The 17,982-nt window shown below is 38.1% G+C and overlaps 1 protein-coding gene across 3 annotated transcripts in view; it reads right to left on the bottom strand.

The window, feature by feature from the left end:
• Positions 1–17,982, bottom strand: part of mpp7a (MAGUK p55 scaffold protein 7a) — a 272,588-nt gene that overhangs the window by 193,483 nt on the left and 61,123 nt on the right. For all 3 annotated transcript variants that reach the window (XM_049464563.1, XM_022670298.2, XM_022670297.2), the window contains exon 3: positions 10,416–10,534. In XM_049464563.1, the coding sequence (XP_049320520.1) occupies positions 10,416–10,534 (119 nt within the window). The remainder of the gene's footprint in view (positions 1–10,415; positions 10,535–17,982) is intronic.

The raw sequence follows: 17,982 nt of genomic DNA, 5'->3' as shown, positions 1-17,982 counted from the left end.
CCAAACTTTTTTTGTTGGGGGCCAGAAGGAGAAATATATTTGAAGTCACGGGCCACAGACTCTGTAATAAAACAAATAATGAAATATACCACTTTAAATAATATTTTTTTTCCTGATTATTTCATTTACACACCATTTTACTTGACTTACTATCTTTATCTTTGACAGTGTTGTGTAAACTAAGATTTTTTAAATAGATTTTTAATTTCATGATGTCTCTTAATATTAAACCCCTTAATTACGGCAACTTTTAGACTCTTTTGCCCCGTTTTTCTGCGCTAGAAATGCGCACCCTCTCCGCTTTTAGACTCTTTTGCCCCGTTTTTCTGCGCTAGAAATGCGCACTCTCTCTGCTTTTAGACTCTGTGGCCCGATTTTCTGCGCTAGAAATGCGCACCCTCTCCGCTTTTAGACTCTTTTGCCCCGTTTTTCTGCGCTAGAAATGCGCACCCTCTCCGCTTTTAGACTCTTTGTCACGTTTTTCTGCGCTAGAAGTGCGCACTCTCTCTGCTGTTAGACTCTTTGGCCTGTTTTTCTGCGCTAGAAATGTGCACCCTCTCCGCTTTTAGACTCTTTGGCCCGTTTTTCTGCGCTAGAAATGTGCACTCTCTCTGCTGTTAGACTCTTTGGCCCGTTTTTCTGAGCTAGAAATGTGCACTCTTCACTTTTAGACTCTTTGGCCTGTTTTTCTGCGCTAGAAATGCGCACTCTCTCTGCTTTTAGACTCTTTGGCCCGTTTCTGACACCTAGGGTTCAAACTTTGAATCTCACATTATAAAAACCTGCTTAACAGCGGGCCAACTTTCATTCTATTTCTAAAATACTAAAAGGAAGCGGGCCGCAAATGGCCCGCGGGCCGTAGTTTGGACACCCCTGCCTTAGGGTGTAATAAAAGTCATAGAGTAGAAAACAGGTTTAGAACGACTTTATTTTCAAGCATTTAAATGAAGCAATTCATGCAATAGCTGGAAGCACTGAGCAGAATCCCACCAGTGAACCTCCATACTTCTGAGCCACTTAAAACACAAACAAGAAATCCTTCTTTTAACTGTTTATTTGTGTTTATTCTAATGATATATAGTGTTTAAACTGGCACAAACACGCTGAAAGAGTAAGAAAGTGAAAGAGCTGGTGTTGATTCTGGAGCGCAGCGTGTCCAGCGTGTGAATGCAGGGGGGTTGAGTTTCTTATAGGGTTTATTTTGGATGCAGAGCACCACTTATTAAAAGAGCAAAGCACTAATCACACTGCTGCACTTTCAGAGAGCCGCGTTATTAATGCAGGGTGCTTAGGTTATATAGGCTAGTGTGGGGTAGTAATGCAGATCTGTGGACCCGGTTCCTCCACAGCTGGCAGAGGTGAACTACAGCTCTATAATTTGTGGACACCTGTTAAATAAGCGTTCACTAAAACGTTTATTTCAGGGTATTTGGAGGGAGCTTGCCCTTTCCCGAACTTTTTAATGCATTAACAGCTCAAAAGTGTTGATACGACACTTTTAATTGGGTACCGATACCCAAAAAAAAACTTTTTTCAATACCTTTTTCTAAATTGTAACCAAAAAATACGAAAAACGATAATTATTCTCACACAACGTATTGATCTTGTTGGAACAAACAGTGAGCGCAGTGAGTGTTCGTGGCGTTTTATTAAAGCTCACCTTCCGTCGTTTTTTCTTTCATTTTAAAATGTCTAGTTGTGGTCTCTAGTATGAATGAATGACATGTGAGCCGTTTTTGTAAAAAAAAAAGTGCTCAGGTGTCTCTGTATAGCTCTTTTTTAATGGACTGTTTTAGGGGTGTGTCCAAAATGACCGGATTCCAGCTTTGCTCATGAATATTCATACATGCAAACAGCATGCAAATATCTCTCCTCTGATTGGCTAGGAGCACTGCGACGCCCGTCCACCGCTCTGCCGCTCACTGCCTCCCACCTCCTAACTGATGAGCGGTGATGTTGCGTCGCTTCAGCTCCGCCTCTGGGAGTTTCTCGAGCCAAGGTGGGCTGGTCTGTGAGTTTCTGCCTACGTAGGCAGAAAGATCATTCAAAATTCACCCGTTTTTCGGAGGGGGGGAGGGGGGATTTCTTTGCTTAGCTCCTGCAGACAATGGGGGCTGCAAAACAGTTTAATGTGCAGGTGTACACATTCAACTCGGAGAGACCTACTGTATTCCACAAAAAACAAGAAAAATGGGATTTTCGCGGAAGGTGAGCTTTAAGATCAAAAATCACTGCTTGTGCTTAAACTATGAATATTTTTCCTACACATATTGCCTTATGTATTTTAGTTTTAAGAGTTTTTATTTTAGATATCCGCATTACATTGACAAAATTAAATGAAATTATATTAGTGGTTTTAATCATGATTCTTTTTTAATGCTGGCAGTTCCCTGTATTTTTGAGAGGAAGGCAGTAATAACAGTGTAGTGTTTAGATCAGGCAGGTAGAGCTTTTTTACTGTATTATAATATCTTAGAGAGAGAGTGAGAGACAGAGAGAGAGATAGAGACAGAGTGAGTTACAGAAAGACAAAGCAAGTGAGCGAGAGACAGCATGAGTGAGAGAAAGACAGCATGAGTTAACGGGAGACAGAGCGAGAGAGGGAGAGACAGTATGATTGAGAGAAAGACAGCATGAGTTAGCGAGAGACAGAGCAAGAGAGGGAGAGACAGCACAAGTTAGTGAAAGACAGCCTGAGTTAGCGAGAGACAGTGCTAGTGAAAGAGGGAGAGAGAGTGAGCGAGAGACAGAGCAAGAGAGAAAGACAGTGCAAGGTAGGAAGAGACGGCGCGCGCGAGAGAGGAAGAGACAGCACGAGTGAGAGAAAGACAGCACGAGTTAGCTAGAGATAGCGTGAGTTAGAGAAAGACAGCACGAGTTAGCAAGAGACAGAAAGAGTGAGAAAGGAAGAAACAGCATTAATGAACGAAAGACAGCACGAGTTAGCAAGTGACAGCGTTAGTGAGAGAAAGACAGTGCAACTTAGCAAGAGACAGAGCGAGAGAGGGAGACAGCACAAGAGATGGAAAGACCTTGAAGTTACCGAGAGACAGCGTGAGTTAGCAAGAGGCAGAATGAGTGAGAGTGGGAGAGACAGCAGGAGTGAGAGAAAGACAGTGCGAGTTAGCAAGAGACAGAGTGAGAGAGGGAGATAGCACAAGAGAAAGAAAAGACCGTGCAAGTTACAACACTAGTCAGAGAAAGACAGCGTGAGTTAGCAAGACACAGAATGAGTGAGAGAGGAAGAGACAGCACAAGTGAGAGAAAGACAGCACGAGCTAGCGAGAGACAGCGTGAGTTAGTAAGAGACAGCGTTAGTGAGAGAAAGACGAATTAGCAAGAGACAGAGCGAGAGAGGGAGACAGCACAAGTGAGAGAAAGACAGCACGAGCTAGCGAGAGACAGCGTGAGTTAGTAAGAGACAGCGTTAGTGAGAGAAAGACAGTGCGAATTAGCAAGAGACAGAGTGAGAGAGGGAGACAGCACAAGAGAAGGAAAGACTGTGCAAGTTAGTGAGAGACAACACTAGTCACAGAAAGACAGAGCGAGTTAGCAAGAGACAGAATGAGTGAGAGAGGAAGAGACAGCACGAGTTAGTAAGAGACAGCGTTAATGAGAGAAAGACAATGCAAGTTAGCAAGACAGAGCGAGAGAGGGAGACAGCACAAGAGATGGAAAGACTGTGCAAGTTAGTGAGAGACAGTGTGAGTTAGCAAGAGACAGAATGAGTGAGAGTGGGAGAGACAGCAGGAGCGAGTGAGAGAAAGACAGCGCGAGTGAGAGAGAGACAGCGCAAGTTACAGAAACACAAAGCGAGTTAGTGAGAGACAGCGCAACTGAGAGAGGGAGATACAGCAAGAGTGAGAGAGAAAGACAAAGGCCAAGCAAGTTACAGGAAGACAAAGTGAGTTAGTGACAGACAGAGCGAGACAGGGACTCGTATTTACAGAAATACAAAGTGATTCAGCAAAAGAGAGCAAGTTAGTGAATGAAAGGAAGAGACAGAGCGATTGAGAGAAAGAGAAAAAAGAAAAAAGGTGTTTTTTTTGCCATTTTTTTTAGAGCCAAGATTATATGAGGACAAGAAACTGATCAAATACAGGAGAACAACCAAGACAGAACCATTAGAAACCAAATTAAAGAGAATCCATCTCTCTCTTTCTTCTTCCTGCACACACACACTCTTATATACACACACCCAGGACTCAGGCAGGACTCAGACAGAGGGGACATGGCAGGAAAGTGGAGCGTGTTACACACCTAACCCAGGTGGAAATTGCAGGTTGTGTTGGATTTCCTGTGGAGCCGTGTGGAGTGGCAGTTTGGCGAGGGATCACAGCGCCGGAGCTCTGGAATAAAAGCCTGTGGTAATTGCACGGGGAACGCGGTGCACTACAGTCGTGCAGCAGGGGCCGTGCTGTCTGTCCTGCCTGTCACACTCGCTCTATCTCTGTGTAAAAGCTGAAACACGGAGCACTTAGTGAGACCAGGGCAGCGCTACTGTCAGACCCATCAAAATAATCTCAATCAAGACCAATCATTCACTGTACAGTGTGATTACAGCACTCTGCACAGCGATCAACACCAATAACGACCTATCAGAAGTAGGGGTGGGCGATATGGCCCTAAAATAATATCACGATATTTCATGGTGTTTTTGTGATAACGATACTCTTGGCAATATGACGAAATACTGAATAGAAAAAAATATTTCAGGAATACACTACTGCACCAAAATGAATATTATTTTTTCTTATTGCATACGATATGATATGGCACACCCCTAACTGAGATTTAAAAAAAATACAAGAAATTAATCAGATTTGTAACTGAAGTCAATGATCCAGAAGGTCATGGTACTAATAATGCGCTCTACTTATCTCCATATATTCAGGATTAAAGTGAAATAAATGATACTGGACAGATATAATCTGTCTCTAGTAGATATAAAATGGGAAATTCTTTTGCTAAAAACAGTAAAAAAAAAAAAAAGTAGTACCCTGATGTGATAATTAGAGGTGGGTGATACGGCACGATATTTCAGGGTATAATATCGTACACGATATTGAAAATTTTTTACGATATTATTGTGCACTATACAATATGGCACACCCCTAATCAGAAGCCCAGAGAGTCAAATACATCAAATACATCAAATATATCTGAGTTATCTGTGTTTTTCTGTCTTTTTTCTAATTATTATGATGATGAAAGTGTAAATGTGCTGTGTGAAAAGTGTGCAATAGAGTAGGGCTGCACGATATTGAAAAAAAAAATTACATTGCAAATTTCCTTTTTCGACGATATATATCACAAAATGTAACAATGCACGGCCCATAACATCACCAGCCCCGCCCCCACATCCGCGCACTGTCTCGCGTCCGGACCAATCAAGAGCTGAATCAGGTCAGCGCACGAGCTCAACTCAAAACTTGAGGAAACAGTAAAACACAACAATAATCGCCACTTTAATCAGGCATTTAAATGGCTTTTTAAAAGGTAAATAAGAGCTTTTGTTTTTCTGGGATTAAAAGCCTGAATTCAGCTGTAACTGGAAATATCTGCGCTGCTGAACTGTGCTGGACTGAGGAGCACAGCTTTCCACACGTGCTCACGTTTACAAGCACGTGCCCAACCATGTGGATGGTTTTAAGGCAGCAGCAGTCTGTCACTCACACAGACACAGAGACAGCGCTGTGTACCTACTTCTTGTGTCAAGAATCAAATCACGTAATGCAACATGACATGTTTCATTTAATTGTATTAAGTGACATCACACATCCTGAGATGTGACTGTTGTGCATGCACACATCGCAATGACGACGTGCAGCCGTACAGTAGAGAGTGCAGTAACACCGTCTGTTCCAGCATTGCTTTGCTACAGACTAAGAAAAATATACTAAAAAATATATTTTTTTAATCAATACCCAAATCTCAGTTTATTTCCATTGCTACTTACTTGGTTATTTTTTTTTTCAATATAATTTTACAAATTACTAATAGTTGTTTTCTACAATCTTAAATCTTAAATCTTTTTTCATTTGTTTTACTTAAACATCCTGCTAAAATTTAAAAATTTTGCCCAGTAGCATTACAGAGCGATCGGAGGAAAGCGCAGCGAGTCGGTTCCGATATATCAGCTCACAACTGTGGAAAACTGTGCTCTCTCGGGACTTTGACAGCTGATGGCAAGCTGCATGACCGGGATTTGAACCAGCAATCTCCCGATCACAGTGCCGTTAGTGCTTTAGACCTCCAGCTTTACTGTGTTCTGATACTCACTGTATTAGCTGGAAAACACTCTCCAGAGGGGTATCTGGTTAAATGTTAAAAAAAATTATTATTGTGCCAGGCCTAAGGCTTTGTACTTTTTTTTTTAACTTTGCATTAACTACAACTCTAGAATTCTAATGTTTTTCGTCATTCTTTCAGCATTTCAAACAAGTCAAAACTAATTTTCCTGCATTTATTTCAGAGACATCTTGAAATCAGGCTACAATTCTTTTAGCTAAGCTAAAAAAAAAGCTAATTCCCGTATTAAACTGTACTGACAGAGCCATTAAGCCTATAGTCAGACATGGCAGTGGAATAAATGAAAGCAGATTATGACTGCACACGCATTACATGCTCTCTCTTCAGATGAAACAATCGGAACACGCAGAAATATCATGTGTACAGCGGTAAAGCCAGCGTTACGGAGACGCCGCGCTGATTGATAAGCATTAGAATGCGAGCGAACGCTGCAAACAAGCTCCATGCAGAACGAATGCAGGCGGAGGAGCATTTGGAGGCCTGATGTGGTCGGAGCGCCGGGTTTTACGAGGTCAGCCGAGCTCTTCACCACAGCGCCAGTCTTTACACGCTCAGCTAGCGCACAGAAACCTGGAGCGCTAACAAACGCAAGCTCTTAACTACAGAAGAGAGCGGGAGGAGATAAGTGTATAGCAGCAAAGTGCAGAGTAGGGGTGGGCGATATGGCTCTAAAATAATATCACGATATTTAATGGTATTTTCGCGATAACGATACTTTTGACGATACGAAAAAACACTGAATTTGAGAAATTATTTTAAGAATATACTGCAAAAAAATCTAAATTACATTTGTATTAAGTATTATTGCATACGATTGCAAAGTGCAGAGTAGGGGTGGTCGATATGAATTAAATAAAATAATATCACGATATTTCACGGTATTTTCCTGATAACGATACTCTTGGCGATACGAAAAAACACTGAATTAAATACATTTTTTTAAGAATACACTACTGCAAAAAACTAAAAATAAAATGTTATTACTGCAAACAATATACTATTATGGCACACCTCTAACTGAGATATTAAAATATACAATACTTTTTTTATCAGATTTGTAACAGAAGTACTTAATTTATTCTTTTACTGCACTACCTCATATCTACGACTATGTATATATTTCTACACTTATTGTTTGTTTCTACTGTGTTGTGTAACTGCTACTGGCTGCTAATATTCCTTCGGGCGGTATCTATCTATCTATCTATCTATCTATCTATCTATCTATCTATCTATCTCCATATATTCAGGATTAAAGTAAAATAAATGATACAGGACAGATATAATCTGTCTCTAGTAGATATATAATGGGAAATGAGAACAGTGAGAATTTTTCTTTTGCTAAAAACAGTAAAAAAAAAAAAAAATAATAATAATAATAATAATAATAAAAAGTAGAACTGATGTGTTATGTATAATAATTAGGAGTGGGTGATATGGCACAATATTTCAGGCTATAATATCGTTCACAATAAAAAAAAAAAATGTTGGCGATATTATTGAGTACGATACGATATCGCACACCTCTAGTGAAGAGTTCCATTAGTTCGATACTAGATTTACTCAACAAGTATACAAATTTAACTCGCTTTTTAAATTCCACTGAACCCTCAGTTCATTATTTATCATTCTCTAATAATTCTAATGCGGAAAATAACGTAAAATAGTTGTTCACTTTTTGAGTTTTTATAAAGAAGCTTATAGTAGCTTATGGAGTCCCCCATGGCTCTATTCTAGGGCCTATGACACTGATGATAATTATGATCGTGATGTAGTTCAGTGTAGAGGTGTGTGATATGGCCCTAAAATATTATCACAATGTTCAAGGATATTTCTGTGATAACTATATTCTTGGAGATATGACAAAACTTAAAATTAAATGTTGGTGTTGATACACTGTGTTTTATTATCAAGTGCAAAGGCAGTGCAGAGTTTTCCTGAGAAAATCTTACATCACTTCATGCTTCCCTCTGCTGATGACAACTTTTACAGAGATGTGGATTTCATTTTCCAGCAGGACTTGGCACACTGCCCACAGTACTGCCAAAAGTACCAATTGGTCTTATTTAATATTCTAATTTTCTGAGACACTGATTTTTAGGTTTTCATTGGCTGTAAGCCATAATTATAATCAACAATAAAATAAATAAACACTTGAAATAGATCACTCTGTGTTTAATACATCTATATTATATATGAGTTTCACATTTTGAACTGAATTACTGAAAAAAAAGTGACTTTTTAATGATATTCTATTTTTTTGAGATGCACCTGTATTCAGGTTTGTTTAACACTTTTGTTTATATATAGTCTTCAATATTAAATTAGAATGTAAAAAATCTAAAGTAATGTAAAATAGGGAATAAATTACAAATTAACCCTCTTATTATCTTTGGGGTCAATTTGACCCCATTTAATATTTAAAGCCTCTGAAAAAAGGGTTGACATTAGGTTTGTGATTCATATTTACCGTCTTCTCCTAATTTGATAAAGAAAATAAGTAAAACATAAGATATTTTAAATATATATCATCTCCAATGTCTGTTTTATTAGGCTGTTTTATTGGTGAACACCATAAGAAATATCAAAATTTCACACATATTTGTGTGGTAATAATGTCAAGTTTCCTACTACATTCAGTTTTATTATTGTTCTCTAAACTTACCTTAAGTTTAGGCCCTGACTTAACAACACAATACTTATAATACTTATAGAATAGTAATAAACCACTTATAATAATAATAATAATAATACTAAAACCACTAATAATTTGTCAAATAAACATAAAAATAGTGCAAAAATAGTAAGTAAACGTTGCTAACATGTTTAATTATCTGGATTTATAATCATTTTTGAAGGTTTAAATGACTGGGATCATATTGACCCAGAGAATAAAGGGTGTTACTAAATTGGAGGATAGCAGGAGGGTTAAGGACAAAAGCTTAGGCCACGCCCACAGAGTCCTTTAGTGCACTCCCCCCCTCCCCAAAACACATTTTTCTAAAAGCCAAAATGTCTATAATGTTAAAATATTAAAATGTTAATGTTGATAATATCATTTGGGATTTTGCTCTAGACTGTTCCCTATAGTGTTTCAGCTGCATATATGCCCCATTGTAAATGAATGTATTTATTTTAGTAGAATAAAGTAAATATATTAAAGATAAAGTTTAGTTAGGCTGGAGTTCTCTTGAGTCTCTGCACGGATCATCTTCATACTAGACTACATACGTCTGCTATGTTCTTGCTGGAGTGTGTGTGTGTGTGTGTGTGTGTGTGTGTGTGTGTGTGTGTGTGTGCAGGTGTGACGGATCACAGTATAAACCAATAGGGAGTCAGAATGGTACATGTTTATACTTCTCTACATCCAATCACAATCAGATTCTGGATGGAGAGATTTATCTGGATAGGGTTTTTTTTGAGCGATGAGAAGCTGGAATGAAAACCAGCTGAAATGAAACAGGAGTATTGAGGCTGTTTTTATTAAAATATAAAGAGTAGAAAGTTCAGATAATTGTGTGAAAAGTATAAATAAACCACATTTCTACTTAAGTAATGTAACAAAGTATTTGTACTTCATTAATTGACACCTCTGTAGACAAAAACACACAAATATACAGCTCAGGAAAAAAAAAAGAGATCGCTTAATTTGATTTTAGCAAATTGAAAACCTCTGGAATGTAATCAAGAGGAAGATGGATGATCACAAGCCATCAAACCACCAAACTGAACTGCTTGAATTTTTGCACCAGGAGTAAAGCAGCATAAAGTTATCCAAAAGCAGTGTGTAAGACTGGTGGAGGAGAACATGATGCCAAGATGCATGAAAAAAACTGTGATTAAAAACAAACCAGGGTTATTCCACCAAATATTGATTTCTGAACTCTTAAAACTACTTTATGAATATGAACTTGTTTTAAATAAATAAATGCTCTAAATGACAATATATTTATTTGGAATTTGGGAGAAATGTTGTCTGTAGTTTATAGAATAAAACAACAATGTTCATTTTACTCAAACATAAACCTATAAATAGCAAAATCAGAGAAACTGATTCTGAAACTGAAGTGCTCTCTTCATTTGTTCCATATATAAACCCTCACCTTAACGAGTGAGTGGAGGCTCCTCTCTCCGAACATGGTGTGCAGAAAGGAGCGATCATCTGCGCTGTCCACATGAGCCTGCAGCTGAACCGGCAACGCTGACAGCAGCTCGTACAGACCTGCAGAGGAAACACAGGAAGCGGGTTACTCACACACCCACAGTCAGCATTCAGCACATCTCACTGACCATGGCCTCACTGAGCACGTGTAGAACACCCCAGCTATATAACCTACATAACATGCAGCCGCTTCACCCAGAAACACATAAATGACACTGGTTGTAAAGTATTCCATTCTAATGTGTGGAATTTGTGGTGAGAACGTGATCTGGTCTCGATCTGACCCAGCTATCAAATATACTTCTTTTTAATCAGAGCTAAACTGCTGATAAGGCATGGTAAGGTAAGGAAATGGAAGACCACAGGGACAAAAGCACACCTCAGGCGACTCTGTTTGTGGCGTGTTGCAGAAATGGCTTCTTTCGCATCACTCTCCCATACAGCTTCTCCTTGTGTAAAGTGCGCTGTGTTGTTGAGCGATGCACAGTGACACCATCTGCAGCAAGATGATGCTGCAGCTCTTTGGAGGTGGTCTGTGGATTGTCCTTGACTGTTCTCACCATTCTTCTTCTCTGCCTTTCTGATATTTTTCTTGGCCTGCCACTTCTGGGCTTAACAAGAACTGTCCCTGTGGTCTTCCATTTCCTTACTATGTTCCTCACAGTGGAAACTGACAGGTTAAATCTCTGAGACAACTTTTTGTATCCTTCCCCTGAACAACTATGTTGAACAATCTTTGTTTTTAGATCATTTGAGAGTTGTTTTGATGAGCCCATGATGCCACTCTTCAGAGGAGATTCAAATAGGAGAACAACTTTCTATTGGCCACCTTAAATACCTTTTCTCATGATTGGATACACCTGGCTATGAAGTTCAATGCTCAATGAGGTTACCAAACCAATTTAGTGCTTCAGTAAGTCAGTAAAAAGTAGTTAGGAGTATTCAAATCAATAAAATGATAAGGGTGCCAATACTTTTGCACCGTCAAAAGTCAAATTTTGGTTTAATGCATATTGCAGATTTTCTGTTAGTACAATAAACCTCATTTCAATCCTGAAATATTACTGTGTCCATCAGTTATTAGATATATCAAACTGAAATGGCTGTTACAAACACCCAAATATTTACAACTAAAAATGATTAAGATTAATAGGGGTGCCCAAACTTTTTCATATGACTGTATGTAAATATATTGCTTAATATACATTATTTTATTTACATTTTAATATCCACTATAAAAAAAAAACTTCTTAAATCATCTTAAAAAGAACAAGTGCGATCAATCGCAGTTAATCACAGAATATTGTCAAGTTAATCAGAATATATTTTAATTGAATGAAACCACTGATCTACAAATATATTCTGGTTTGCACGTGTTCCATGTGTTCCTTTTTAGCTTTAATATTAAATTTACATCATAAATAAACAGAGAATTAGAGGTGTGTCCAAACCGCACTGACTGGTGCTGTATTTAGATATTGAGAATACTATTTCAGCACTATTTCAGTTCAGGGTCTCCTAGAGAAACACATGGGAGAGTTTTATGAGTTCAGAGTCAATCTGAGGCCAGAGAGTAATGACTTCTCCCAGGCTACACCTCACTTCCTGCTTTTGTCTGGCTCCATCCTGTTTTTCGAGGGACTCACGACTGGAGCTGTGAAACAATTCCCCGAAATTTCATTTCATTCCACTGCTGTCTGATATTCACTGTCTCGCAGTATCACACAGTGAATCAGCTGGTGAGTTTGCTTACTTTGTTGAGTTCCCGCTGGGTTTGGTTTGTTTTCACACAGGCAAAAACCTAAACGCACCAAAATATGCAACAACAAAAAAAAAAAAAGCGCTATGATTGGTCAGAGTTGTGTGGGGTGGAGCTAGAAGTTTTCTCACCTTATAACCACAAACTTGAGATTTGCCGTCATATCGTTTTAGTACCAGTATTGAGATATTTAGGCAGGTTTGTATCGAAAGTCAGAATTCTAGTATTGTAAAAACACTAATGGCCCTATCATACAGACTGTGCAAGGCGTATCATGATGCTTATTGATATCTTACACCTCATCAACAGTCTAATTTCACATCTTGCACCTGTGCTGTTAAAATAGCATCTATAGAGTTTAGAAATAAATCTGGTGGTCTGCAAGTGACATGTGTTCAGGTACATTTCTGGTGTATTTTTATCTTGGTGGCTTAAAATACAGGTACGCCACTGATTGATTAAAACCCTGACAACAGTCAACAGTCAGCCGTCCAATCCTTTCTTCTTAGCTACGCAGGTGCTCGTAGCATACGCACAGCTTTTACATAAAAAATAAACGGAATAAAGAATAAAATAACATTGCTGTTCTCTTAAATGAGCTGCTGGGCTGCTGGTGTATCTTCTCAGTGTGATAATTAACCACACCCATGATTAACTAAGAGAATTAGTACATGCCTTTTCATGCCAGTTCATGCGCATTTTTTTTTTTTAAATACTTATTTACTTTGTAATTATTTGCAGTTATTATTTGCTTTTGAATTTTGTTAGTTTTTGCCTTTTTTATGGGGATTTTGCTGCTTTTTTGCTCTTTTTGCTTCTGGAATCTCTCAATATCTGGAATCTGCTTCAATATTTTATTTTATATGTACTTTATATAATTTGTGATTTTAACTGCATATTTGATATTTTATGCAAAACTTTTTGGCACACTTTTTTTTTTTTACTAAATCTTACCTGCATTTTTATAGTACTGTACATAGACGAAAGTGAGTGACAGGACAGAGGCACTTCAGGGGGCCAATCAGATTTCAGCTGAGGCCATTTCCCCTGTGGCCCCGCCCCTATGACCGCCAGTAGCAGGTCTGTAGGCGACATCCTCTGTATGTATTTGTGTCTACAATAAAACAGCAGTGTGTGTATTGTTGGTCGGTGGGCGGAGTTTAGAGTGAGGAATGTGAAAGCATGCAGTGTTTCCCTTTCACACGCCTACACTTCCCCACGGCCTCCAGAAAATAACAGTGTTCTGCACCACAGGGTCAGCACCACCGGGCACCGGGCACAGGGACGATTACAGAGCCCAAACAGAACTTAAAAAGCATCAAAAGCAGAGTTTACACTGTACAATAACTCCAACAGACTACAATCACCAAAGATCATGTATTTGGTGTTGCTGAGTCCACATAGAGTCTACAGCGTAGCCTGGTGCAAGTGGCTTACACCGCTGTGAGCATTTACACTTGTGCATTCACATGATTCTGAATGAGTTCAGATGAGTTTCTTTGATTTTACCAAATTGAAAACCTCTGGAATATAATCAAGAGGAAGATTAATGATCACAAGCAATCAATGATGCTTGAATTTTTTCACCAGTACTAAAGGCATGAAGTTATCCAAAAGCAGTGTGTAAGACTGGTGGAGGAGAACATGATGCCAAGATGCATAAAAACTGTGATTAAAAACAAATCAGGATTATTCCACCAAATATTGATTTCTGAACTCTGAAACTTTATAAATATGAACTTGTTTTCTTTGCATTATTTGAGGTCTGAAAGCTCTGCATCTTTTTTTTTTTGTTATTTCAGCCATTTCTCATTTTCTGTAAATAAATAAATGCTCTAAATTACAATATTTGTATTTGGAATTTAGGAGAAATGTTGTCTGTAGTTTATAGAATAAAACAACAATGTTTATTTTACTCAAACATAAACCTATAAATAGCAAAATCAGAGAAACTGATTCAGAAACTGAAATGTTTTTTTTTCTCGAGCTGTATATCTCTACAATATTTCACAGCATCTGTGTTCAAGGGATAAAAAAAGGGATAAAATACACCTAAATAGGCAAATACAAGGAATTATGGTTGTTAAATTGGTGTCAGTTTCACACAATTTTAAAACCAATATGACTCAATGTACAATGGAAAGGTGAATCAGGATGCTCAGGATTTGTCCCTCTCTTATTGTGTGTGTAGGTACTCTTCTTTCGCACTTTGTTTCTCTCACGTGCTCTCTCTCTCTCTCTCTCTTTTTCTATCTCTCCATCACACATCAACGACATATCAAAAATTAAATTCTACATCGTCAATTTTTTCTATAGTTAACATTGTCGATTACGCCAACTAATCGTTGCAGCCGTACAAGACTGAGCGCACAAAAACTGTTGATCCACAAAGTTATACTACTACTGCATTTATTCCATCCATATATTCTTTGAGTTTTAGCCACGCCCCCTGTCTCTGTACTGGAGATCGGCCCATGCTTGGTTCCAGTCTGGTTGCGCTGGCTGAAGGCCTCGCTCCCATCAGCCACTGCATTAAAACCGGCCAAAAAGAGAAAAGAAGAGAGATTTACAGCTCCGTCCACAGTCTGCATTTCTGCATTTCTTAAAGAACAGTAAAACACTGCTCACTCAGCCTCCGATACAGAAACACACACACTTATACACACACTTACACACACACACACACACATCCAGAAGCAGAGAGGAGTGAAAATGAACATGTCTCGGTGAGCAGCAGAACAGGAAATGAGGGTTCTGGTGCTGCAGGTGCGGAGAGAGACGCCGCAGTGCTGTATATCTGTCCGACACCCGCTCGCTTAAGACCACCTCAGGGCTCAGTAACTCAGGAGCAGGTTGCTGTCTGAGACGAAACAACAGACAACCAGAGAGAGAAAGAGGGAGAATTTTATTTAAATAAAAAATAAAAATAAAAAATGAGGATACAGTGCATCACAAAAGTTAGTACACCCCTCACATATATTTAAGCTTATCTTTTCATAGGAAACACTGACAAGATAGATAGATAGATAGATAGATAGATAGATAGATAGATAGATAGATAGATAGATAGATAGATAGATAGATAGATAGATAGATAGATAGATAGATAGATAGATAGATAGATAGATAGATAGATAGATAGATAGATAGATAGACAGACAGACAGACAGACAGACAGACAGACAGACAGACAGACAGACAGACAGACAGACAGACAGACAGACAGACAGACAGACAGACAGATAGATAGAAAAGTGACTTTAGTTCAGTAATTCAGTTCAAAATGTGAAACTCATATATTATATAGATGTATTAAATACAGAGGGATCTATTTTAAGCGTTTATTTCTTTCATTATTGAAAATTAGAATATTATATAAGACCAAACTGATACTTTTGGCAGTACTGTGGGCAGTATGCCAAGTCCTGCTGGAAAATGAAATCCAGCATCTCCATAAAAAAGTTGTCAGTAGCAGAGGGAAGCTGTAATATATGAAGTGCTGTAAGATTTTGTGGAAAACTGCACTGACTTTAGACTTGATAATAAAACACAGTGGATCAACACCAGCAGATGACAGACATGTCTCTCCAAACCATCACTGATCATCAGTAAATTTTACATTTCATTTTAGGGAAATCAAGGGATCAGAGTCTGGAGGAAGAGTGGAGAGACACACAGTCCAAACTGCTCAAGGTCTAGTGTGAAGTTTCCACCAATCAGTGATGGTTTGGACACACTAATCTTTGTACTCCTCACCTGATTGCCGCCACACATGCTTGAGACCATCTGAACCAATCAAATGAATCTTGGTCTCATCAGACCGTAGGACATGGTTCCAGTAATCCAGTAGTCCTTTCTTGACATGTCTTCAGCAAACTGTTTGCTGGCTTTCTTGTGTGCAGACTTCAGAAGAGGCTACCTTCTGAGGTGACAGCCATGCAGACCAATTTGATGTAGTGTGGAGAGACATGATATCTGCTGGTGTTGATCCACTGTGTTTTATTATCAAGTCTAAAGTCAGTGCAGTTTTGTTTTCCCGCAAAATCTTACAGCACTTCATGCTTCCCTCTGCTACTGACAACTTTACGGAGATGCTGGATTTCATTTTCAAGCAGGACTTGGCACACTGCCCACACTGCATGAAGTCTTTAAAATTGCTCTTATATAATATTCTATTTGTCTGAGACACTGATTTATTTTTATTTTTTTTAATGGATGTAAGCCATAATTATAAATCAACAATTAAAGAAATAAACGCTTAAAAGAGATCAGAGTTTCACATTTTGGACTGAATTACTGAAATAAAGTAACTTTTTAATGATATTCTATTCTATTTTTTTTTTTTTTTAGATGGACCTCTATGTTTAACGTTTTGTTTGATTCTCTGTTCTGCTACCACATTTCTGTAAAGCTGCTTTGTGACAACAGCACTATAAAAAAAGCACTTTATCAATTCATTTGATTTTATTAGACACTAAAAGTATTTTGATAATGCTCTACATTACAGTATTTATGACGTAAAACTTAAAAACAAACTGTAAAATAGTGAGAATTTTTGCTCTACGGCTCCCCCTACCATCAGAAAGTGGAATTCATTTTGCACATGCATTTCTGGACAAGCTGAAAGACAGAGAAACGTCACTGGAAGTTAGAGATGGAGAGATGCATGTGTCGAATGGTGGATGAGATAAGTGGATGAGTCTTGGTTCCTCTTGGTTTTATATATTTGTTATAAAAATCAATGGAGGCCCACACACACACACACACACACACAGCTCCACCGCTCCAATAACACACACTCCCACATCCAAACACAACCCAACACAACCAAACTCTTACAGCACCAGTCAAAAGTTTGGAGACCCCTCCATTCTCATTTAATGTGTTTTATTTCTTTTTTGTCTTTTTTTATTTCTAGTTTGTACATTGTACATTTAATAATAAAGACTGTATTAACGCTCTACAGGAACACATGCTAAATTATTTTATAAACTAAAAGTGTTAAATAAACCGGAATATGTTAAAATGATACTTTAGATTCTTCTAAATAAGTATCAGATGTGTCTGCGAGGACAGATCTGCAGACTCTTGGTGAGATTTTAATCTCAGTGTCTTCATGAGGGAGAGTCACCTCGAATAGTTTTCTCAGCATCTTGAAGGAAGGAGTTCCTGGAGGTGCTGAACAACAGTTGCTGCATTTCCTTCACGCTGTTTAGTACGTAATTCCACATGTGTCATTAATTGTTTTCATGCTTTTGATATTGATGAATAATTTATAAAATAATTTTTTAAAAGAATTAAAGAAAAACACTAAATGAGAAGGGGTGTTGTTTTTTCCTATAAACTACGCACAACATTTCTGCTGAAAATAATAAAATGGCTGAAATAACAAAAAAGATGCAGAGCTTTTAGACCTCAAATAATACAAAGAAAGCAAGTTCATATTCATAAAGTTTTAAGAGTTCAGAAATCAATATTTGGTGGAATAACCCTGGTTTTTAATAACAGTTTTCATGCAATTTCGGCATGTTCTCCTCCACCAGTCTTACACACTGCTTTTGGATAACTTTATGCTGCTTTACTCCTGGTGCAAGAATTCAAGCAGTTCAGTTTGGTGGTTTGATGGTTTGTGATCATCCATCTTCCTCTTGATTATATTCCAGAGGTTTTTAATTTGGTAAAATCAAAGAAACTCATCATTTTTAAGTGCTCTCTTATTTTTTTTTTTTTTTTCAATCAACAGCCATAA

Source organism: Astyanax mexicanus, chromosome 15 (assembly GCF_023375975.1).
Source record: "Astyanax mexicanus isolate ESR-SI-001 chromosome 15, AstMex3_surface, whole genome shotgun sequence".
In the NCBI taxonomy this organism is placed as follows: domain Eukaryota; kingdom Metazoa; phylum Chordata; class Actinopteri; order Characiformes; family Acestrorhamphidae; genus Astyanax; species Astyanax mexicanus.
Note: the sequence above shows the minus strand (reverse complement) of the source record. Positions and strands in the feature narration are given on the sequence as shown.